The sequence below is a fragment of the Stegostoma tigrinum genome, chromosome 16, assembly GCF_030684315.1.
Source record: "Stegostoma tigrinum isolate sSteTig4 chromosome 16, sSteTig4.hap1, whole genome shotgun sequence".
Lineage (NCBI taxonomy): Eukaryota > Metazoa > Chordata > Chondrichthyes > Orectolobiformes > Stegostomatidae > Stegostoma > Stegostoma tigrinum.
Genome location: NC_081369.1, coordinates 14,938,561 through 14,963,442, shown reverse-complemented (window position 1 = coordinate 14,963,442; position 24,882 = coordinate 14,938,561). Strand labels below are relative to the sequence as shown.

The following is a 24,882-nucleotide window of genomic DNA, read 5'->3' as shown; positions in this document are numbered from 1 at the left end:
GGACAAAACCAATGTAATATACAAGGTTCCATGCCAGGACTGTGACAAACATTGCATTGGACAGACAGGAAGGAAAGTGGCCACAAGAGTACATGTTACCAACCGTCAACACGAAGACACGACCAATATTCATCTCCATTCACATGGATAAGGAGGACTTCCGGTTTGATTGGGACAACGTCAAGATCCTAGGATAAGTCAGAGACAAGCATGAGATTTCCTAGAGGCCTGGTTCTCCACCAAGAAGGCCATCAATAAACACAGCAAATTAGACCCTACATACACACCACTGCAAAGAAAAACCAAAAATGAGGTAATCAACTCCAATGGACTCCAGCGTTGAAACAACAAGCAGGAAAACACAACGGCACTTTAACCAGAGGCTGCACTAATGGTGTTGCTAAGCAGGGTAATGAAACGTGTGCAAACTAATGAACCAGCTTAGCGAACAAACCAGCCACAGCAAGTAAAGAAGCCTGTCTGATTTGTTTGACCAGACAGAGCCTGACACCTATGTAATCTGACGTCAGTAATAGTAATCCCCTTAACACACCTCGCTCAAATGTTGAATTGACATGAATGGAAATTCATGATTTTAAGCACCTGAATCTAGTTCACTCTAGACTGGGGAAGATTACCATAGGTAAAGGATGATAGTGGTTAGAGAGGACAGGTTCTCAACATCATGCGCATCCTAAGCTTCCTAAGATCTAAGATCCAGCACCTTGTCTACAGACCATGAACCATTCTGAGATTCTTATTTATCCATACCCACCTATCCCACAGGCCCTGATAATCTACAGATCATCCCCCACCTCCCCCCCAATCACAACGCAGGAACATCTCCCAGATTCTCCCTTACTTCCTCCACATGCTGTGAAACACAGATCCAGAAACCATGAACTCCTTCCTCACTCTGCATTGTGGAAGATGAGTGACTTTCCTGCATTTGCCAATGCAGTTGTTAGATGCTTACCCGCCAATGTGCTAATTCTGTAATTCTCCCTTTTGAAGGCTCCATTTTGATCTGGGACCAACTTTCAGGTAGCTGAGCTGACATCATCTTCTTTCCCAGATGGAAGATGACCGGCCTAGAGGCTACATATCACTCTCTGTTGCAGTTATCAAACAGCAATACTCGGAAGTAGTTTAAATGATGTTCTACAGGGTAGCAGCCAAGTTGGTAACCTATAAACCATTATTCAATTACTAATCCGCTCCCAAAAGTAACAATCCCATAATTATATTCCTTTAATATATAAATATTTGTGTTTCTCCTAAAGCAAAGATTCCTGTTAAGTTTATCTAAATCAGTTCAGATTACAACAGTTAAATGTTAATTGTGATTTCACTTTTTCCCAGTGATTTTCTAGTCTGGATGTGAGTTTGCTCGCTGAGCTGGAAGGTTCGTTTTCAGACGTTTCGTCACCATTCTAGGTAACACCATCAGTGAGCCTCCGACGAAGCGCTGGTGTTATGTCCCGCTTTCTATTAGAATTATTATAGAACTATTATAGAAAGCGGGACATAACATCAGCGAGCAAACTCACGTCCAGAACCTCAACCTGAGCTACAAATCTTCTCAAAACTCGCTATTTTCTAGTCTCTCTTTCCATGTTCCAAATGCACCAATCTGACTTTTGTGTGGCCCAGGCTATTTCACAAAATGAGGAACTGAATGGGGTAGAAAAGCAAACATGTTTTGTAATCCCTCATATGGGTAGCATGATAGAAACCAGGTCCCCTATTCTGGGAGTCATCAGAAAAGTTAAAGATTTTATCAAAGCAAAATTCTCCAATTTATCCCTTTGTTTAACACCCAGGTTAACATAAAACACAGCTAGGATGAATGGATTCTGCTTAATGTCCACTATCTGTAACTCCAATTCTTCATACTGGGCTGTCAGAACCATTTGTCCTCTTGGGATGACTATCATTCTATCTAGTAGCCTCAATCTTAAACTTCAAGGACTTCAGTTTGGGTCACAGTCTCAAGCCAATTTGCACAGGTCTGTGAAGTTTATGCTGTTCTACAAAACACTCAGTTGTCTATCTGACATTTAAAGTTTGCTTGTTGTTCTTTTTTATGCTGTCATGATTCTAACAGTCACAAAGCATTTATCACCTTTGGATCTGACTGTACCATCTTGTTGAATGGTGTCATGAGATTAATCAGAAGCATTAGATGAAATCTAATGCAGTCATCCTTATAGGTTTCCTTTGCTTCTTTCAGCTTCTAAATTGCTGATTTACTTTCTTTCAGTGGCAGCATTGCTTGGCCTGTGCTGGATGTGCTGCATCTTCTTTAGTGCCCTCTAGAGCATTCACAATCTGTTCGCTGGTCTTTATCTTTTTGCTGAGGTTTGTGATAGTTTTTTTTCCCTTTATTTCATATATTATATCCTTACTTAGCCTGTAATGTTTCTCGGCATAATGCAAAGATTTATCTTTTCTCCTATTAATACACATGCAATGATTGACATACTCAGTATTCCAGCAATTGTAATTGTTTTCTTGAAAGTGTTTCTCTTCTCTCAGTAGACATGTTTGCATAGCGGGACCCCTTATGCGTAACACAATCCTATCCTGATGAGATTACCTTTCTGTTATCCATGTGCACAACATTCAGATAGAAATGTCCATGCAGTCATTTATTGATCAATACTTTCCCTTTCTCCCAAACTCTGGTCTGTATATAAGTAGCATTAATGTGTTAATATAAAATATGTTTGAAAAGTTTTCAAATTTTTCCTGTATGGATTTCTGTTCTTCAGTGACATTTAGGCTACAATTTGGCTTGTGGTACTTTTTCCTCAGCACTAATCACAGGACTGTTACATTTATCTGTTCAGCCTTGTTATTTAACTTTGTAGCTGTTATCACAGTTTTACCACCGAGTTGAACAAATTCCAATTCTGACTCATATTTCCATTTATTTCCAATGCAGTGGGGAATGTAAAATTCACAACCATCCTGCCTCACCCAGTAGTTCAAGGTTGCAAATGTGTGGTTTTAGTTCTTCCGTGCTATTCTATTTTTTTTGTAATGGATGCTTGATTTTTTACAGCTCTGAAAATATACACAATTTCGGTTGGACATTCCGGATTTGTTTAATTAATGACTACCACAAACTAAAGTGATAGCACTTACAGTGATAAAAGGAGCATGACTAAGGCAAGGTGAATCACACTGTGACAAATGTATTTCCCTAAATCAAAAGAACCTAGCAATAAAGCTGAACAAAAAATTATGAGTAACTTCACTCATCAGCAAAATACGTTATCAAAGCATTGGGATTTATTCCTACAGGTACAAAATTCAAAAGTTGAAAAGTAATGTTCTACTTGTGTAGGACACTGGTCAGACTACACTTACAGTATTGCCTACAGCTGTAATCTCTACACTATAGAAACGATGGATGCAAAAAAAAATTATTAGGTAGGACTGAACCTGAAGATACCTCTTTTATTGAAAGACAAGACTCAGAGGTGGCTTGAGAGAAGCTTTTCAAATTATAAATACATTATGCAGAATAGGTATAAAGTCAAAAGACAGTACCTTACAATGTTGGCTATGTTAGGTTTATCACTGCGAGGCTTAGTAGTCCTTCATTATCTATTGACCCCACCCTTATAGCATTCCTGTTGTTTGATTTTAAACATGTCCTTTCACCCACTCTATTCCTGGAAGAATTCTTCATTGAACGGACATTGTAGAATTGACTGGCGTCTTTGGCACTTGTGGGAATTTTAAAAGGTAATTGTGCACCCAGACAAGCACAGTCAGCCTGGAGCTGCACCGTACTGTTCCTAACATTTACCCTGGGCATGGCAAATGAGAAAAAATTGGTGCTTCACTTTGTAGCAGGGCCATGGAGATGCTGCAGGATGGTGTGGTGCAGACCAGGTCACCCTCTTCTCCCAGGGGTAGCGGTGGAAGTCTCAACACCTATACCAACTCCGTCTGAGATTGCTAACTGTATCAGTGCATCTGAACAGAGGAATGCCCAGTTATTTCAGAAGAAGGTCGATGACTTTCTGCTCTCTGCCAGTGTAAGTACCGTCATATTCTCTCCAAGACCTCTCCTATTGTGCACACCGATACTTACTGCATACTCCCAATATTGCCTGCAACATTATCACCCGCTCCAACCCCAGAAATCACTCACCCTGCATGCCCTCTATGCTGCCTACTCACTCATTTGGGACACCTCCCCACTTTCACCAAGAATAGAACCATGCCACTCACTTCCATCTCTCTTAATAGCTGCCTCTGTCTCAAATTCCAGGAAGAACACAGGCTGCAATTAGGTAAAAAGCGACAATGTGGGTGCTGGACTGGGCTGCTCACTCCTTAAACAGACAACATCCTGACTGACCACTCGGGGCAGCTAACTGACCGTGCCCAAGCCCCTGGACTGGTATTGGAGGCTGCCCTTGACTTATTGTGCCAAAACCCCCTTACAGAAGGCTACTCCTTTGATTTAGAATCATACAGTCATGCAGACATGCAGCTCGCAAACAGACCCTTCGATCCAACTCGTCCATGCCAAACAGATATCCTAAATAAATCTAGCATTTGTCCATATCCCTTTAAACCCTCCTTATTCATATACCCATCCAGATACCTTTTAAATGTAATTGTACCTACCTCTACAACTTCCTCTGGCAACTTATTCCATACACACAGCACCCTCTGCATGACAAAGATGTCCGTTAGGTCCCTTTGAAATCTGTCTCCTCTCACCTTAAGCACATGCCCTCTAGTTTTGGACTCCCCACCCTGGAAAAAGACCTTGGCTATTCACCCTATCCATGTCCCTCATGATTTTACAAACCTCTATAAGGGAACCCCTCAGCCTCTGATGTTCCAGGGAAAATAGCCCCAGCCAATTCAGTTTTTCCCGATAGCTTAAACCCTCTAAATTGGGCAACATCCTTGTAAATCTTTGAAATCTTTTTTTGAACCCTTTCAAGTTTAACAACATCCTTCCTATAACAGGGAAACCAGATTTGAATGCAGTGCTCCAAAAGTGATCTAACGAATTTCCTATACAGCTGCATCATGACCTCCCAACTCCTATACTCAATGCACTAACCAAAAAATGCAAGCTTTACTGAGCATTGTTGATATCCTTGTCAACCATGAGATATAAAAAATGAAAATTCCTATTTGAGTTGCAATAAGCTTCTCAATGTTATGCTGTTCTAAGCCCCAGCCAAAACCATGAGGTGAGTGCTCTGAATGTCAGGGAACAGATTTCAACAGACTCCATGGGAGGGACTCGAAGGAAGTAGACACTGTTGCAAACAGTTGCTTTGAAACTGCTCTGTTCTCTGTTTTGAACCTGAATGGAAATCAGACAGATTCAAGAATGGACAACTGACCAAACACCATCAGTTTTAGTTCTGGGCACCAAGCTGAAAATCTGACTCCCCTCAAATACCTGTTTTCTCCTTTCCCCACCTATGAACAGATTTCCCCACTGAAAAGATAAAAGCAAGAGTCTATCTACATTTTGTTTAATACTAATTGCATTCTGAAATATTCCACTAAGTTCACAGCTTGTGTAAGCATTTCCCTAACCCAAGAAATAAAGAACACAAGTTATGAAGGGATTGCAGGAGACTGGACTGTGAGTGTTCATTATGCTGGTCTTCAACACCCTCTTTCATTGCACAAAATCCTTTCCAACTCCTGGAGATGTGTGGGGTAATAGCATTAAGAATTAGTGAGCTGCATATTCATAAATCCTGGCTCTCCCTCTATATTCCAATGACTATGCAAATAAAGTTTGTGAGGTTAGCCTGCCAACTTTCTGGTCGCCATGCAACATGCGGGCAACGCAGCAAAAGCCAATCACATTATTAGCAACTTACAGAGAACTGAGATAATAGGTAGACTCAATGTGCACATACTCTGCTAATACTGGCACCGTGTTAGGGGATACTGAGCTGAAAGCAGCATGAGGTGAAATGAAAGCCAATCTTGAAGCAACTCTTACTCAAATTTCCAGATTGACAGTAGGATTTCTGAATCCTACCTCTCTTTATGACTGTTTGATGGTGGAAATCGGGTCGTCAGGTTTTATAGCTTCACTTACATCTCTGGAAGTTGCACGAAACAAGGGTGGGAGAATAAATATGCACACATAATTGGTACCTGAGGCAAGCACAGCGAGAGATTTCACTGTTCCCCCCCATGGGGCTCCGAGTGATATAAATCCATTAATGAATTTGTCTTTCCATTCCTGGGACTGCTGTTTCAGGAAGTATAAGATGTATAGATTCCCCATGCTGTGGCCCAGCAGGTAAACAGGCTTGTTCTGCACTGTGTACATTTCCTCAATCAGTTTTTTCAATTTGTCAAAATATCCTTCTTGCTCATCTGTGAAACAAAGAAGTGCAAAGTGTTACAATCACCAAGAGCCCCATTGTACTCAAGTGCTATATTATATTGCCTGACAGCTTGGAAAGGATTGAATTCATGCACTTCACCCAGTCAGTTCCTAATCACAGTCATGCTGTTACGTACAGAGGCGAAACCAACACCATCAGTAATTTGAGAAAATTAGACCGTAAACCAATTTTTCCTTTCTGCACACAAATGAATGTTTTACTCCAATTTAGTTAATTGACAGATTCATCTCTTGGGCACTACCCCAGAGAAAGGGTCACCTGATTAGAGCTGACATCGTCCCCATCGCATGGTGAAGGCTTGAAGCCAGAAAACTGACAAAGTGATGGGACATTTGTGGTGGAGAGATCATATCAAGAGGAACTGGATTTGAAAATTTAAGACAATTACAGGTTTACTTCAATGCTGTATTTTAATTTGAAATCTGGTTGGAGGTAGGAAGTGGTTGGTCGCTTATTTTTGAAAGGAGAAACTGTTTCTATTAGCAGAAATGATGCCGTTTAAAATCGTTGACAGATAAAAATGGAGGCCAGACGGGAAGATCTTTTTTTAACATAGTGAGTTGTTATGATCTGGAAGCAGGCCCCATTGTGGGTTTCAAGAGAATTGAATCTACAACAAATGGGATTAGCTCAGTTTTAGGATACCTGGTCGGCATGGACAAGTTGGACCGAAGGGTCTGTTTCCATGCTGTATGACTCTAAAAAAAATTGCACGGCTTTCAACAAATTGTTGGAAGTGGGACTAATTGGTAGCTCCTTCAAAGAGCTGGCACAACAGTGATGGGTTGAATGGTCCCCTATGCTGTTAGATCATATGCTCAACTACCACTGAAGACCACATTCACAATATAGTATTAATTTTTCATCTGGTTAGCACTTTTGTCAGAAAGGTAATGGCTTGATAAGATGTCTCTACTCACATGCTGCAACTCTCCAGTCATAGGGGGCTGCTCGCACAGTCTCATCACGAACATAGCCTGCATTTACCAAGAACTGCACCAATGTGTGCAAGTACCCTATCAAAACAAAACAAAATTAGAGTTTCTACTGTCATACATGGCTGAGAAATACCTACTTACTAAATGGTTTGATACTGCGCAACCCCACCTCCCCCAGCTTATTGAACCTTTACTATTTGCATTGTGGGTTACAATGGAAGAAACCACTAAAACTGAAAAATTTTGAACCCAACAATGATTGCTTTTACTTAGGTAAAGGTATTAAGGGATAGGGAATTATAAATCAATAAATAGATATCAGGATGTCATGTTGCAGCTTTATAAGATTTTGGTCAAGCAGTATTTAAATTATTGCATTCAATTCTGGTTGCCTTAATATAGGAAGGATGTGGAGGCTTTGGATAGGGTGCAGAAGAAGTTTACCAGGATGCAGCCTGGATGAGAAAGTATGAGCTACAAAGAGGGGCTAGAAGAACTTAGGTTGTTTTCTTTGGAGTGGAGTAGGCTGAGGAGAGACTTGATACAAATCGATAAGATTATGAGATGCATAGATAGGGTTGATAGTCAGAATCTTTATCCCAGGGTCAAAATGTCTAATACTAGGAGGCATCTATTTAAGGTGACAGGAGAAGGAAAGTTCAAAGGAGTTGTGAGGGTCAAGTTTTTTTTACAAAGAGGGTAGGAGGTGTCTAGAACATGCTGCCAGGGGTGGTAGTGGTGGCAGATATGATAGGTACACTTAAGGGCCTTTCAGATAAGCACATGGATGTACATGGAATGGAGAAACATAGACCAAGGGCAGGCAGAAGGGATTAGTTTAATTTAGTGTCATGTTCGGCACAATGTTGTGAGCCAAGCGCCAATTCCTGTACTGTACTGTTCTATGTTCTATAAATCAGGGCATAAATCATCCATGGTCTAATGGATTGTCAGAATATGTTTGAGGAGCTGAATGGCCTATTTCCCTATTTCCCTCTGTTCCAAATAGGTCAAGCATCAGGTGCATTAGGGACATGATCTTGGGGGAGTTTGCTCATGGATTTATTGTAACAAAAACTTTTGAGGTAATTTTTGTTTTGAAAATGTGGGTTTTGAAACATTGAGGAAAAATAGATTGATGTGAAGTTTAATGGAAACCTGGGTTTCTGAAGGTCACTTTAAGAGCTATTTTCTGTTTGAACAGTGTTTTGCATGTCGTTGGATATCGTTAAGTGTGCAACTGGAGAGAAATGTCTGCTGAGGAAAAGGCTGTGCAGCTTATTTCTCTGCCTTTCTGAAGTACCCTTGTAAAACCCGATTGCTCTCTTGAAGAGCAATTGGAAGGCTTCTTGATACTATGTTTACTGAGCAAGCTGCAACTGACAAGACCCCAGAGACAGCAGCTCTTTCTCTAGTCTTTATTGTGTGTACGTGTTTGCATATGTATGTATATTTCTGTGTGTGTTTGTGTTATTTAGAGAGGTGAACTTTTTTTTATTCATGGAATGAAGGCATTATTGACTAGGCCAGGATTTATTGCCCACCCCTAATTTCCCCAAGGACAGTTAAGAATCAACCATATCGCTGTGGGTCTAGAGTCACATGCAGTCAAGAAAATGTAAGGATGGCAGTTTCCTTCCCTTAAGGACATTTGTGAGCCAGATGGGATTTTCCAACAATCGACAATGGATTAATGGTCCTCAGTAGACTCTTAATTACAGATATTTGTTAAATTTAAATTTCACCATCTGCCATTGCTTCAAATCTGGGTTCCCAAATCATTGGATTACCTAGGTCACTGCATTAACAATCCAGCAATAACACCCTTTCATTGGAAACCATGTACGTTAACCAATTCTGCACCTTCACTGAATAAATTTTGTTTTGTGATACATCAAAAATTTTGCTTTTTTGTTAACCTGATTGATGAACTTCTTTAAATTCCATGCCTAATTTGGAGAGATAACGTATGTTTGGCCATATTTGGAACTGGGTAAAAAGCTATATTTTATATCATTGTGGAATATTGGAACTAGGAGTTCCACTGTGGACCACTGCACTTGTGCCAACTCAGTCATTTTGCTTTATTTATACACTGCATGTGATGCAGTATGGTTAGGAGAACAGAACATAGTTGCAACCTTACCTATTGCAATAAGGCTGGGTGTAGATTGCCAATTGTTGGGGTGGGAGAGGTACATTTACCATAGTCCCAGAGTACCATAGGGCTGCCCTCTCATTAGAGACAGGTGACTGATGGTGAGTTTAAACTGAGTGTTACCAGGCCTACGACGAGGCTGGGAAGGTGGGACTTTCATGTCAGAGTGGTAGGAAAGAGCTGATCAATAAAGAAATGGCTAAATTGATGGTCACATGAATAAATTCTGACTCTGTGACAGTCCGTTAATTTGTTCATATGAGTTTGGAGGGAGATGAGAAGTTTGGTTTAAACAAAGAATTGACAAGTAATAAGTTGAGAATATGGTCATTATCATATTATTGTTTGAGGGATTTAGCTGTACAGAAAATGATTACTGTGTTTCCTGCATTAATGCACTGTCTACATTGCAAGATATGCTTCATTGGCTGGAAAGTGTTTTGGGGTGTCCTGAGCCTTATGAGAAATGCTCTTCCAATGCAAGGCTTTCTTGTTGTACTGTGGATTTGTTGTTCACCTGCACATGGTAAATGTTAAGAATTGAAAAATTCAAGGCACACTAGTCACCAGCAGAGAGTTTGTCAGCTTTCCCAAACAAACCTGCAAGTTTAAATGGATCCAGATATTCCACAGAATAGGTCTTCCCAAAGCCAGGAACTCGGGTCACCACCCCAGGAGAATTGGAACTCCTCCTTGTTGTTCGGTTATAAACAAGTCTAAAAGAGATTCAGTTTTGTCAAATTTTTCTTAAAAATGTAAAACTTGTTAACGTAATGTTTGACCAAAGTGACCTCTCTGAACCTTAATGGCTTTTCACAGGGCTAGATTTTCGAGTTACCAACTGGCTGATAAACTGCCACTGACGGAAATGAAAATTAGGCAGTATCTGTAACAACAGCTCTAATCCTGAACACTAATCTGAAAAGACACTTCTTAGTATCCAAGGCTTTCACATTCAGTTCCCATCTGCTCAATTCATGTTTAATTCTGTTTATCATGAGGGTCTGTACATGGGAGATGGAACTCCGCAACATTTCCCATTCTAGTGAATTCTAACCTTAGCTTTGCTGCTGTGGGAATGAACCCCATAGAATGCAAGTGTTTTCCCTCTAGGAGAAGGAGAAACATTTCTAAACCATGCCATTGCTAGGCTTTGGCATTTGTCAGAAGCCTATCTAATAAGCTGAGCAAGTGAGAAGAGGAGGGTGACTTTGAGGAACTGGAAAACACCATCAAGAATGAAATGAAAAGCAACATGAACCACATTTCTCCATATGTTTCTATATGCAGAAAGGTGGCTCAGTAGTTTACACTCCTGCCTCACAGTCACAGGAACCTGGGTTTGATTCCAACATCAGTCTGCAAAGAGTTTGCTTGTTCGCCCTGTAGGTATCCGCTGGACACTCTGGTTTCCTCCCACAGTCCAAACATGTGCAGTTTAGGTAGATTGGCCTTGCTAAATTGCCCATAGTGTCCAGAGAGGTGCAGGCTAGGTGGGGTAGCTGAAGAAGTAGGTCTGAGTGGGATGCTCTTTGGAGGGCCAGTATCAACTTGATGGGCCAAATGGCCTGCTTCCACACTGGAGGAATTCTGTTCTTTTCATTAAAGTTTTGCTTTGATCTTATGACACACTAAATACAAAAAGAGCCTTACTTCCTGTAGAGAAAACCCACGAAAGAAAAATAATTTGATCCTTAATTGAAGAGTTTTTTTTAAATAGCTGCCTTAACCTGATTTCTCAGCCGTTGAATGATCCCCACTGAAGCAAATAGAGTGCTGGTAACAGTTGGGGCTGGGGGTGGCAAAGGAATTTGAGATCAATGGTGAGAATTTCCATGGAAAATCTTCTATTGGCCGTAATATGTTGATGAAAGACTGGATGAAAACCTGTTTACTTATCGATTGCAGGTTCCTGCCAAAGTTCTGGCAGCATCTAGTTACTAAAGAAGGGGACTGTGATGATAAGGTACTGACTGGCAGCAATACCTGATATTGTCTATCCAGCAGTCAATTCCAATGGGCAAGAACATGTTCAGATTGAGCCACAATGTGAAGTAATGGTTACTGTTCTTCATGCATAGCCAGTGGACTGTAGTGGGTTTGTCTAGCTTTGCTTCCAGGCGGTTTCCAACATGTCCAGGCACTGTCACAACAGAAAAAAAACACTAGATTATAGAGAGTCACCTACCTAAAAATGTGATGAATTACTTTTCTAGTTTGACACCTGGATGTAGATTGACATTACCCATTTATAGAAACCTTTTTCACATCTCCCTTAACATCTGTACAATCCATCATGCAATGGAATGCTGTCCACTTGCTTGGATGAGTGCAGCTCCAATAGTTCTGAAGAAGATTGGTACCTTCCGGACCAAAGCAGCCAACTTGTTTGATATCATATCCACGAACTTAAAATTCACCACCTGACCTCTGGTCCAAAAGGTGCACTGCAACTGATCAGCAAATGTCCATCGACAGCGCCTTGTAAGCCTGTGACCTGTGACATGACAGGCTGCTCAGTGTCAATGTGTGCCTTTAGAATTAAGACAGCCCTGCACCTCCTTGTACAAGACTATCAAGTATTTGTCGAATCTGCAGTGACCATGCCTCCTCATATTGGTTATGTTACAATGATTTGTCAATGAGACTCTTTTAAGGTGTAAGCTGCAGGTTGAATATGTGCCCTGTCGCAGTGTACACTTGTACTGTAGGCAATGCAAGAATTATAAGGTCAGTTGAAAGCTTACCTTTGGCTAGTGTGAAAGACAACATATTGTAAATGTATCAGTGAAATGGGAACTACAGATGCTGGAGAATCCAAGATAACAAAGTGTGGAACTGGATGAACACAGCAGGCCAAGCAGCATCTCAGGAGCACAAAAGCTGACGTTTTGGGCCTAGACCCTCTCTGATTAAGGGTCTAGGCCTGAAACGTCAGCTTTTGTGCTCCTGAGATGCTGCTTGGCCTGTTGTGTTCTTCCAGCTCCACACTTTGTTATATTGTAAATGTACTTCTGATTTCTACTTGCAACTCTTAGGCAGTTTTAACATACTAGTATTTTAAAATCTGGCAGTCTTTTCTGTATTGAAATATCCAGGTTTTAACTAATTTAGCAGGAGCAGGGAAACCAGAAAACAGCAGTGAGGAGTAGTGATGAGGTCTTAGATCAGAAAAATAAAAACAAGAAAATTACAAATAATTCTAAGTTTGCACAGGTCAAATTGAGGATCTCTATTACAAAGTAACATAGGAGGTATTAAATTGTGTATATATCAATGGTCACTGTACTGCATACACCGTAGTGAGTTACAAGCATAAATTGTCACAAAGGATTATGAAATTGTTGCATTAGTAGATACAGAGCTCATCCAAGGCCAAAACAAAATGTGTAACATTCCGAGATACCAAGTATTCAGAAAGGAAAGAAAAATGTAAAAAAAAAAGGGGTGGCAGAGTGGAGTAAGGATAATGATACAGTTCTGTTCTAACGGAAAGATGTTTCTAGGACTGTATCCATTTAGCTCGAGTGTTTTTTGAAGTCCAAACATTGAGGACCAGAACATTTGGTGACAACTTCCAACGGCAAATAATGAAACTGTGATAATAATTTCAGAAGCCTTTCATGATCCTAATACAGAATAGAAAGAAGAAAGTACTAAGAAAAAGAAAGTAAAGGAATTTCTGTTTAGTGACCTGGAGAATTTGCTTGAGCAATCTATCTCCAGACCAACAAGGGAAAAATAGCTGTGTTGATTCTTGTTTTGGGAAATAAAACAGGATTAAAAAGGGGTTTTTTTAACTTCAGGGAATCATCAGGCTAACAGCGACAAGAAATTTTGATTTTGAGTAAAACATGTAAAGATATCAGAAAAAAATCTTAAGTAAATCACTCAACTGGGAAAGAAATAATTTTGGACATGTACAGTTAGAGTGGAAAAGTATTAAAGCAGTAGTGAAGCTGTGCAAAGTGTTGAAAAAGCATATTCCATTAAAAAGGTCAGTGCATCCTGAGCTAATGCCTTCAAGGTGTTAAGAGAAATAAAACGTAAGTTCAAATTCAAAAAACAGGATTAAAACAAATATCAAGATAAATTTTGTTGAATAACCAAGAAGGTGATGGAAAGTACCTATGACCCAAAGGAAAATCTTCATGGACTAAAGGGGCATCACTAGTTTGCATTATTGTATCTCCCACCATCAACATCCTATGTGTTACCATTTACCAGGAACTAGACTGGACCTGGCAATACTGTTGCGGCAAGAGTGGGTCAGAGACCGGGAATTCTGCGGTGAGCAATTTACCTTGTGACTTCCCAAAGCCTGTCCATCATCTACAAGACACAAGTCAGGAATGTAACGAAATAGCCTCCACTTTCCTGGGTACAGGCCCCTTCAACAACTCTCAAGAAGCTCAACATCATCCAGGACCAAGCAGCCCATATCCAACATCTTCAAATTTCACTCTCTCCACCATGGCTGAACAATGTAAATAGTCTTTACAGTTTACAAGATGTAATGAAAGAACTAGCTAAAGCTCTTTAGCTATCACCTTCCAAATGTACAACTACAACACTCCCGAGAAAGACAAGGCATCATATGCATGGAAACATCTGCACTTGCATCTTTCTCACCATGTCACACACCACCCTGACTTGGAACTATGTAAAATAAAAACTGAAAGAATTGCAAATGCTGTAAATCAGGAACAAAAACAGAAGTTGCTAGAAAAGGACAGCAGGTCTGGCAGCATCTGTGTTGAAATATCAGAGTTCACATTCCTCTGAGGGAGGGTCGCTGGACTTGAAACATTAACTCTGACTTTTCTTCACATATGCCGCCAGATCAGCTGAGATTTCCAGCAACTTCTGCTTTTATTGGAACTATGTGCACTTGCCTTATTTGTTCATGGGGTGTAGGTGTCACTGGCTGTACCACCATTTATTGAAAATCCCTAATTGCCCTGGAGAACGTAGTTGTCACTTAAGAAGAACTGCCTTCTTAAACCACTTCAGTCCTTGTGTGTAGGGACATTCACAGGACTGTTGGCAAGTGAGGTCCAGACTTTGGTCCAATGACACTGAAGGAATGATGAGATAGTTTCAATTCAGGATGATATGTGACCTGGAGGGTCTTGGTGTTCCCATGTAACTGCTGTCCCTACCACTTTAGATGACAGAATTAGTTCCTACCCAGAGATTGTTGAACTAGGGAGAATTCAGCAATGATAATGTCATGGAATGTCATGCGACTATGGTTAGATTTGCTGATTTTGGAGATGGGCAATTGCCTTGCACTCGTGTAACACAAATGTTGCCGGCCACTTTTCAGGCAAGGTGAGGTCTTTCCTTCCCTTTTAATCCAGTAGTTACTAGGAGGTTAATGGCAGTTACTGGAGTGGTATGCACCTCCTGTGAGAGGCGGGAGATCAGGGAGAGTCAAGTGTCTCTGACAACTATGTCTACTGGAACTATGTCCACTTGCTGCTCCTCTCAGACTGCATGGATTGTTGGAGTAGCAACTGGACTCACTGAGGAGCATACATGAGGGAGAAATTGTGATTGTTAGTAGTTTCAGGGATGTCGTCACACTAAGGGATCAGCCAGATAGGTGGGTGACTGCTATAAGGGGCAGGCAGGCAGTGCACGAATCGCCTGTGTCTATTCCCCTTTCAAACAATTATATTGAGGAAGATGGCCCCTCAGAGGAAAGCAACAGCAGCAGCTACATCTGTGGTACCAGGATTAGCAATGTTGTACAGCAGAGAGGGTAGAAGTGCAGATGAGCAGTAGTGACAGGGACTTGATAGACAGGGGCACAGATAGACCTTTCTGTGGTTATGAGTGCAACTCCAGGATGGTGTGTTGCCTCCTTGGTGCCAAGGTTAAGGAAGTCTCTGAGTGGGCACAGAATATTTCGAAGGGAGTGGGTGAGCAGCCAGAGGTTGTGGCCCATATTGATACTAATGACGTAGGTAGGAAGAGAGATAAGGTGCTGCAAAGGGAATTTAGTCAGTTAGGAAGTTGGAAATCAGAATGTCTAGGTTGTAATCACAGGATTACTCCCTGCACCACATGCTAGTGAGATCAGAAATACGAACATAATACAGTTGAATGCGTGGCTGAAAAGCTGGTGTAGGAGAGAAGGCTTTAGATACCTGGATCTTTGGGATCTCTTCCAGGGCAGGATAGACCTGTACAAGCACAGATTTCACCTGAACTGGTACCAATATCCATAAAAGGGGTATGTTACTGCCACTCAGGAGGGTTTAAACTAGTGTGGCAGGGGGCTGGTAACCAGAGCAGTAGGTCAGCATGTGGAGTGATTGAGGAGGAGGTGGAGGTTCAGTCAAACAAATCTAATAGGAAGAACAGACAAGACCAGATTAATGAATACAGTTGGACTGGCAGTCTGAAGTGTATTCATTTTAATACAAGGAGTATAACAGGTCAGGCAGATGATTTTAGGGCTTGGATTAATATATGGAACTGTGATGTTTTAACCGTTATAGAAATTTGGTTGAGAGAAGGGCAGGACTGACAGCTCAATGTTGCAGAGTTTAGATGTTTCAGGTATGATAGAGAAGGGTGTAAAAGGAGTGGGGGCGTTACATTACTGATTACGGAGAATGTTGTGGCTGCGAGGGATTCATCCAGTGAGGTCTTATGGGTAGAACTCAGGAATAAGAAAGGTGCACTGTCTATGATGGGGTTATACTACACACCTCCTAATAGCAAGCAGGAGATAGAGGAATAGATATGTAAAATTATGGAAAGATGTAAAAACAGGAAGGTTGTTGTAGCGGTGATTTTAACTTATCCAGTACTGATTAGGACTCTGTTAGTGCTGGAGCTAAGACAGAGCAGAATTTGTTATGTGCATCCAGGAGGCCTTCTTGAAACAGTATGTAGATAGTCCACCAAGGCAAGGGGCTGCATTAGACCTTGTATTTGGAAATGAGCCTGACCAGGTGATTAATCTTGCAGTGGGGGAGCATTGTGGGAACACTGATTCAGGATGTTTTAAGTAGTTATGGATAAGAATAAGTTGTGGGAAGGCTAATTATGAAAGTATTGAGCAGCAACTTCAGAAATTAGTTTGGGGGTGGCTGTTAAGGGGTAAACACACATCTGAAAAATGGGAGTATTTTAAAGGCCAGTTGATCTGAGTTCAGGATGCATATGTTCCTGTGGGGATGAAAAATAAAGATGGAAAGATTCAGGAAACCTGGATGACAAGAGATAGTGAAAGTTCGGTCAAAAAAAGAAGAAAGCGTATTTAAGATTTAGGAAACTGACATCAGACGAGGCCCTTAAGGAGTATAAAGGAAGCAGTAAAGAACTTAACCAAGAAATTAGGAAGAATAAAGGGCGATGAAGTGTCTTTAATAAGTAGGATTAAGGGGAATCCTGAGGCATTTTAATGCATATATATCAGAAAGAAGAGGGTAGCTAGGGAAAGGATGGGTCCACTCAAGGACAAATGAGGGAATTTAAGTGTGGAACCAGAGGAAATGGGTGATGTCTTTAATGAATACTTCACACAGGTATTCACCAAGGAGAGAGGCATGAATGATGGTAAGATTAGGGATGGGTATGATGATATTAAGAAGGAGGAAGTATTGGTGTCTTGAAAATATTTAGGTAGGTAAGTCCCCGGTGCCTCGTGGGATCTATCCCAAGATACTGAAGGAGGCAAGGAAAAGGGTTCCTGGGGCCTTGACAGAGTCCATGGAACATTGAACATAGAACAGTACAGGCCCTTCGACCCACAATGTTGTGCCAACCTATTATCCTACTCTAAGGTCAAAACTAACCTGCAAACCCTTCATTTTACTGTCATCCATGTGTCTATCTAAGAGTCACTTAAATGTCCCTAATGTATCCCACTCTATTACCACCACTGGCAGTGCGTTCCACACACGCACCACTCTCTGTGTAAAGAATCTACTTCTAACATCTCCCCTATACCTTCTTCCAATCACCTCAAAATTAGCCCCCTTCCGATAGTCATTTGCTGCCTGGGAAAATGTCTCTGGCTATCCACTCTTCCTATGCTTCTCATCATCTTGTACACCTCTATTAAGTCACCTCTCATTTTTCTTCACTCCAGTGAGAAAAGCACTAGCTCGCTCAACCTTTCCTCATAAGACCTGCCCTCCAGTCCAAGCAGCATCCTGGTAAATCTCCTCTGCACCCTCGAGAGAGCTTCCACATCCTTCCTCTATTGAGGCAACCAATATTCCAAGTATGGTCTAACCAGGGTTTTACAGAACGGCAGCATAAGCTCGCAACTCTTAAACTCAATTCCCCTGCCAATGATGTCTTTTTTAGCCACAGGGAAGGAGTCAGAAGACTGAGAACAGCCAAAGTTGTTCCTTTGTTTAAGAAGGGCAAGAATAATCCATGAAATTATAGGCTGGTGAGCCTTATACCAGTAGTAGGGAAATTACTGGAGAAGATTCTTAGAAACAGGATTTACTTGCCGTGGGAAAAGAGTGGAAATGGTGAAGGTGATTAATGAGAGTAGGGTAGTGGTTGTTATCTGTGTGGAATTTACAAAAACATTTGACAAGGCAGCTTGTGGTAGCCTGGTCCAAAAAATTAAGTCACATGGGATGTACAGTGAGTTGATAAGTTGGATACACAATTGACTTGGTCATAAAAGGTACAGGGCAGTTGTGGAGGAGTGCTTTTATAAATGGAGATCTGTGACCAGTGCTGTTCCACAAGGATCGGTGCTGAAACCTATGTTGTTTGGAACAAATATAAATTATTTGGATGAAAATTTAGGTAGTCTGATTAGTAAGTTTGCAGATGACATGAAAATTGGTGGAGTTGTGAATAGTGAGAAATGTTATCAAAGGACTGATCAGTTGTAAAGTTGGGTGGAGAAAAGGCATTTGGAGTTTAATCTGGAGAAGAGTGAAGTTATGCATTTTAGAAGGTCAAACACAAGAGGGAAGTATATAATGAATGGCAGGACCCTTGGGAATTTTTTTTATTGAGGGATCTTGGGTTTTAGTCTGTAGTTCCCTCAAAGTGGCAACACAAGTGGATAAGGTGGGTAAAGAAAGCATACAACAAGCTTGCCTTCAGTAGTTGGAGCATTGAGTATAAAAGTTGGCAAGACATGTTGCAGCCGTATAAAACCTTAGTTAGGCAACATTTGGAGTATTGTATGCAGTTTGGCTCACCATATTCCGAGAAGGACGAGAAAGCTTTAGAGAGGGTGCAAAAAGAGGTTTACCAGCATGTTGCCTGGTAGCTATAAGGAGAGGTGGAACAAAGTTGGATTGTTTTCACTAGGCGATCAGAAACTGTGGGGTGACCTGTTAGAAGTATACACGATTAGGAGAGACATGGATAAGGTGAAAATCTTTTTCCTGGAGTGGACATGTCAAATACTAATGGGCATAGGTTTAATATGAGAGGTGGAAAGTTTAAAGGAGTTGTGCAAGGTAAGTTTTTTACATAGAGGGTGGTAGGTGCCTGGAATGCACTGGAATGGGAGCTGGTCGAAGCAGATACAATAGCAATGCTTAAGAGGCATTTGGACAGACACATAAACAGGCAGGGAATAGAGGCCTGCACGTGGTCTATGTCCCTCTATTCCCTGCCCATTTATGTATCTGTCCAAATGCCTCTTAAACATTGCTATTGTATCTGCTTCTTCCACCTCCCATGGGCCATGCACAAGCAGATGGGATTAATTTAGAATGGCATCACGGCCAGTGCAGACATGGTGAGCTGAAGGGCCTGTCCCTGTGCTGTACCATTCTATGTTCTGTGTTCATCCCAATATCCAGGCCTTACTGTGTCTGGACATGAACTGTATCAGTATCTGTGATGTCATGATTGGTGTTAAACATTTTGCAATGATCAGCAAATATCCCCACTTCTGATATTATGATGCACAGCAGGTCAGTAATCAAGAAAATGGTTAGGTATAGGAAAGTAACTTGAGGAATTTCTACGTGATATCCTGTGGTTGAGATGATTGAATTTCTAACGGCCACAACCATCTTCCTCTGTGTCAGGTATGACTCTAATTAATAGAGAGTTTTTCCCCAAATCCCATTGACTCTAGTCTTGCTAGGACTCCTTTATCCCACATTTGGTCAAATTTGACCTTGGTGTCAAAGACAGTCACTCTCACCTCAACTCTGGAGCTTAGTTCTTTTGTCTATGCTTCGCCAAGACTGCGTTGAGGTCAGAAACTGAACCCAAACTGTGTGCCACTTAGCAGGCTATGGCTTTGTATGTGCTACTTGATAACACTAACTCCTTGTGGAGCTGGATTCTCCAGCATCTGCGGTTCCCATTATCTCTAACACTAACTCTTTCATCACTTTGCTCTTGATTAAATAGGCAGTAAGGCAGTAATTTTCAATGTTGGATTTGTTCTGCTTTTTGCTGTATGATGTACTTGGGCAACTTTCCACATTGTTAGGTAATTGTTATAGCTATACTAGAATAATTTGTCTAATATTGCTGCTGGTTCTGGAGCTAGTTTTGTACTCACTGTCAGTGCCCATAGACTTCGCAATATCCAGTGCGTTTAGCCATTTCCTGATATCATGTAGAGTCAATCATATTGGTTAGAGACTGACATCCGTGATGATAGGGACCTTAGCAGGTGGCTGAGATGCATCATTCATTCAGCACCTTTGGCAGAAGATGAATGCAAATATTTCAGCCTTGTCTTTTGCACTGATGCACAGAGCTCCCTCACTGTTGAGGATGGGGATCTTGTGGAGCTCCCATATCCTGTTAATTGGTTACCTGCTATCCCTTCACTGTCACAGGGTTCTTAAACTCTCGAACAGCACTGACCGTGTACCTACATTCATGGACTGCAATGATTCAGGAAAACAATTCAACAAATGATTACCTTGTTAGCAATGCCTATATCTCATGAAAACAATGAAGAAATTTTATCTTTACAGAGGCACTAGGTAGAGGAAGTGTCCAAAAAAACTAGCATTTGGTGAATCATTTGGTATGTATCCTCAGAAGTAAATGTAAAAATCACAGAGGAATTGGTCACAATACTTTCAATTCTCATTCTGTAGAGCAGTATATTAAGGAGGAATGAAGGGGGTTAAAAATACACCATGAATAGGATGGGCATAAATCTAATAATTATAGATCAGTTATTCTGTTATTGATGATGAGAAAATTATTGAACCCTTTATGAAGGAAAAGCATAAACTTTCATTTGTAAAGGTACTAATTAATGAGGGGGAGCCAATATTGACTTGCTCAAGGTAAAATTTGTCTGGTTAACTTAGTTTGTGAGGTAACTGATAAACTTGATCAAAGTAGAATACGAGATAATAACTTTCAAAATGTATTTGACAAAGTGCCATATTAAGAAAACGGAGATCCATGGCATTACGTGGAATGTGGCAGTACAGATGCGAAGCTGGATTGTTAACAGGAAAGGAGCTGAGGCTATGGTTACTGCTTTTCAAAGTGAGAGATTGTTCGCAGCCGTGTTAAATTTGAGCCCAATAATTTTCAAGCAACTTCAAATTGAGTCCAAAAACCTGCAATTTTTATGTATGGCCTAGAATAGAGCATTTTAAAATTAGCAAAAGATACACAACTTGGCAAAGTTGTTGATCGTGATGAGAATAGTTATAGAATTTGGCATGACATTGGAAGGCTGGTAAAATGGGCAGAAACTAGGCAGGTGGATTTTAAAGTGTGATGTGGTGCAGTTTGGGAGAACTAATCCTGAAAGATAAATGCCATAAATAGTCTGATTTTCAAAAATGTGGATGACAGAGAGAGATCTTAATGCTCTTTTGCACAAATTCCTGAAAAAGGTTCAGCAAGTTGATAAGTGGTTACAAAATCCAGTTGACTGCTTGATTTATTAAATAGAGGTATGTGTAACAGAAGATCAAAGAGGTTTTAGTCAAAATTGATAACATCCTGGGTTATTTAGTTGGAACATTGTATACAATTCTGGACATCACATTTCAGGGATGATGTAAAATCTTTAAAAAGGTTATGAAGGAGGTTTAGCCCCAGGATGTTACCAGAGTTGAAAGACTTCAGTTATGATAGGACATGGAAGTGTTAGGATTGTCTTTGTTGAAATAGAGAAAGTTCGGAGGTCACTGAATGGAGATTTTTCCATACATTGAGAGGTTTTAGATTGAGTAAATGGGGAAAGTTTATTCACAACAACCAGAGATCACATCTTCAAAATTATATGTAAAAAAGTGAGCGTAAGGTGAGAAAAAGTGTAATTACTCAGAGTTGTTGGAAGCTGGAATGTTCTATCTGAAAAATTTTGTGAAAGAAGTTCCACAGAAGATTTCAAAGGGAATTGGAAACATAATTGAGAATGCATGAACTAGAGTTGTGTATGAACTCTGAAAGTTTATTCTCCATCAAGTCTGGCTTTCATCCCCTCTTCACTTCCAAAGGATTGGAACTACAGAGGTTTGGCCTTGCCATCTGTGGAACTGCTGACCAGCAACCCTCCTGCTGAAGGAGTTCCTGCTTGGCAGCCAACGACGCTACACATGCTACCTCCCACGAATACCAACAAGTCCTGGGTTGGGAGTCAAACCTGGACCACCTGGCCCAGAGTTAGGGACACACCTCCTTCTGCACACAAAGCACGGACCGAAATTCCAAAGTCCACAAATGTGCTGGTTAGGTGGATTGGCCATGGTAAGTTGCCCATAGTGTCAAGGGATGTGCAGGCTAGGTGGGTTAGCCATGAGGAATGCAGGGCTACGGGGATAGGGTAACGGGAATAGGTCTGGGTGGGATGCTCTTCACAGGGTTGGCATGGCCTCAATGGGCCGAATGGCCTTCTCCCACATTGTGGGGACTCTATGATTCTAAGAGGTACGTACAGGGCTGCATACAAAAACTGAGGACATGGGACTAAGCACAACTGCACTTCCAAAAACAGTCAGGGGAGGCATGATGGGTCAAAAGGCCACATTCTGTGTTCTACATTTCTATGATTTTATCTGTCCACTGGATCTTGATGTCTGTGGCACTTGTTCAGGTCACTACCTTGTTCAGTTCTGTATATCCTGCCCCCTGTACCTGAGGACAGATGCAGTGAGTAATAACAGTTCTTGTGAAAGCTTTCAATCTAACTTGCTAAATTGTTGTCTCCTGTGAAAGGCATGCTGGGATACCAAACAGCTGTTGTCACCAGGCCTTGCCTTCCATGGTAACTGCTTCTTTCTCAATGGACATTTTGCTCTTTAAATAGCAGCACCAACTACAAAAAAGGGATGGATCTGCCCATTTGAACAGCAACATGAACTTTGATCCACCATTTCTTTTAAAAACAACCTTCACGCTCAATGAAAACACAGCAGGATGTTCGTACAAAGATAACAAAATGATCATGATCTTTGATGCTATATTACATCATGGCTGATATTTTTGAAACTCTAGCAGAAGTCAGGTCTCTCACCCATTACACAAGGAAATACAGAGACAAATAGTGACATTAATTAACTTTGTGCCAAAAACGGGCTTAGTATTACCAGATAAAATTCAAACGTTTACAGGATAAAATCACAACTCAAACCAAGCTTAAACTATCCAAAATCTAAGTACGGTATATCTCCCCACTCTAAAACTACGTGTTACAGTATGATAAAAGTCATTTCTCATTTTCACAAGAAAACTGATATCTTTCCTCAGCCACATTGCAAAATGTTGCACAGCTGAATATTTCACAACCAGGACAAACAATTGCTGACTGAGTCTGCTTTACAGTGGGACTCCTTTATCCCAGACCAATAATACAACAGGCTGAATCTGAATACGTTATCAGAATAAGCTGCATGGTTTATCAACTAGGAGTATGGGAAAAGGGCTTAATCCCTGTGTTGGATATGTCTGTCTTATATCTTACATAGGGGCAAGAGAAACTCAGGGCTCAGAGTGCCTGGTGTTAATCATGTCACAATTGGTAGGTATCACTACAATGGTTCCCTAAGACCTAGATGACTACCTCAACTGTTCAAATGCACCTCTCCCCATAATTTGACCCTGAAACACAGGGTGGAGTGCTTCTCTGCAAGTGTTTGTAGAATTTTTCTGATCTAATATTATCATCCAAATAATCTATAGCTTTGAAACAGGCACACATTTCATTCATACAAGTGGATAATACATGTCGTATGTATATGAGTCTGGATTTTCAAACTTGCCGCAGCCATAAAACTAGTTTTTCTGATTAGCTGCGCACTATAAATTTGAAGATTTTGATTGAAATGGAAAGAATGGTTTCTATAACTACTGACTGACCCAATAGCAAAAAATGGCATCAAAAATGCCAAGGTCACTGCTATCAACTCTCACTACATCTCCAACTGCTACTTCCTTTAATTACCAAAAGTTACATGTAAGATAACTCTTCTGAAATCCACATTATAGTCTCCATCCCACAACCCGGGTTCTTGTGATGTCTTTGGAAATGCCAATAGCAGAAGAGCTATTGAGAGATGACTTGTTCCTGGGCATGAATGGCTAGGTTGGATGGATCTATAGCTTTCTGAACAACAGAAGATGTCTTTCTCTTAAAAAAATATCAACACAATTGATTCCTACCATTTGCTCCCACAATTCCCACTTTTACCACTGATATGAATGCCATCTGCTCCCCCAACAATCCAACCATAGAACAACTTTTACTATCTCTGCTTACCAATGATCAGGGGTGAGGGTTCGCTATGCTTAAAGTTTACATCTTCAGGGCCTATCGGTGGAAACAAAACGTTGAGAAGCCAATCTGTTGGTGGTTGATCAGTTGCTGACAGCTGGATAGGAACAGCCACCAAGATCAAGGAGAGAGCGAAATTCATTTGAGAGCGATCTCTCATTTTTCACTGCTCCCTCACAGCCTGGAATTTTCTCACTGAGACGAAAAGAGCTTTCAAAGTCCTGATTTTAGCTCGACAGATAGTACTGGCTGAGTAAATATTCAATGGGCTGATACACAGTCCTCTGCCAACAATGTATTTCTACTCTAATCTCAGAGCCAGCGGTTCTGCAAATGATAAAAAAAACAAAACCAAAACTTCCCAATGAGTGAGCATAGGACTTCTGGAAGAAGCAATGGTTCTCATGCTTGTGGACTGCATGTTTTTCCTTTAGACTTCCCCTAGTTTTGAACTCCCCCAGCCGAGGGAAAAGACCCTTTCTGTTCCCCTTATCTATGGCGTCATGATTTATAAACCTCTATAAGGTCACTCATCAACCTTCTAAGCTGTAGTGAAAAAAGTCCCAGCCTACCCAGACTGTCGCTATAACTCAAACGCTCCATTCCTGGCAACATTCTGATAAATCTTTTCTGAACCCACTCCAATGTAATAAT

At 40.9% G+C, this 24,882-nt stretch overlaps 1 protein-coding gene across 1 annotated transcript in view; it reads right to left on the bottom strand.

Annotated features, from left to right (window-relative positions):
* Positions 1–24,475, bottom strand: part of lcat (lecithin-cholesterol acyltransferase) — a 29,616-nt gene extending 5,141 nt beyond the window's left edge. The window contains exons 1-5 of the mRNA XM_048546850.2: positions 24,214–24,475; positions 11,502–11,658; positions 10,116–10,231; positions 7,340–7,435; positions 6,163–6,387 (exon numbers count right to left, since the gene is read on the bottom strand). Of these exons, the coding sequence (XP_048402807.1) occupies positions 6,163–6,387; positions 7,340–7,435; positions 10,116–10,231; positions 11,502–11,658; positions 24,214–24,388 (769 nt within the window). The 5' untranslated portion in view covers positions 24,389–24,475. The remainder of the gene's footprint in view (positions 1–6,162; positions 6,388–7,339; positions 7,436–10,115; positions 10,232–11,501; positions 11,659–24,213) is intronic.
* Positions 24,476–24,882: the final 407 nt, after the last annotated feature.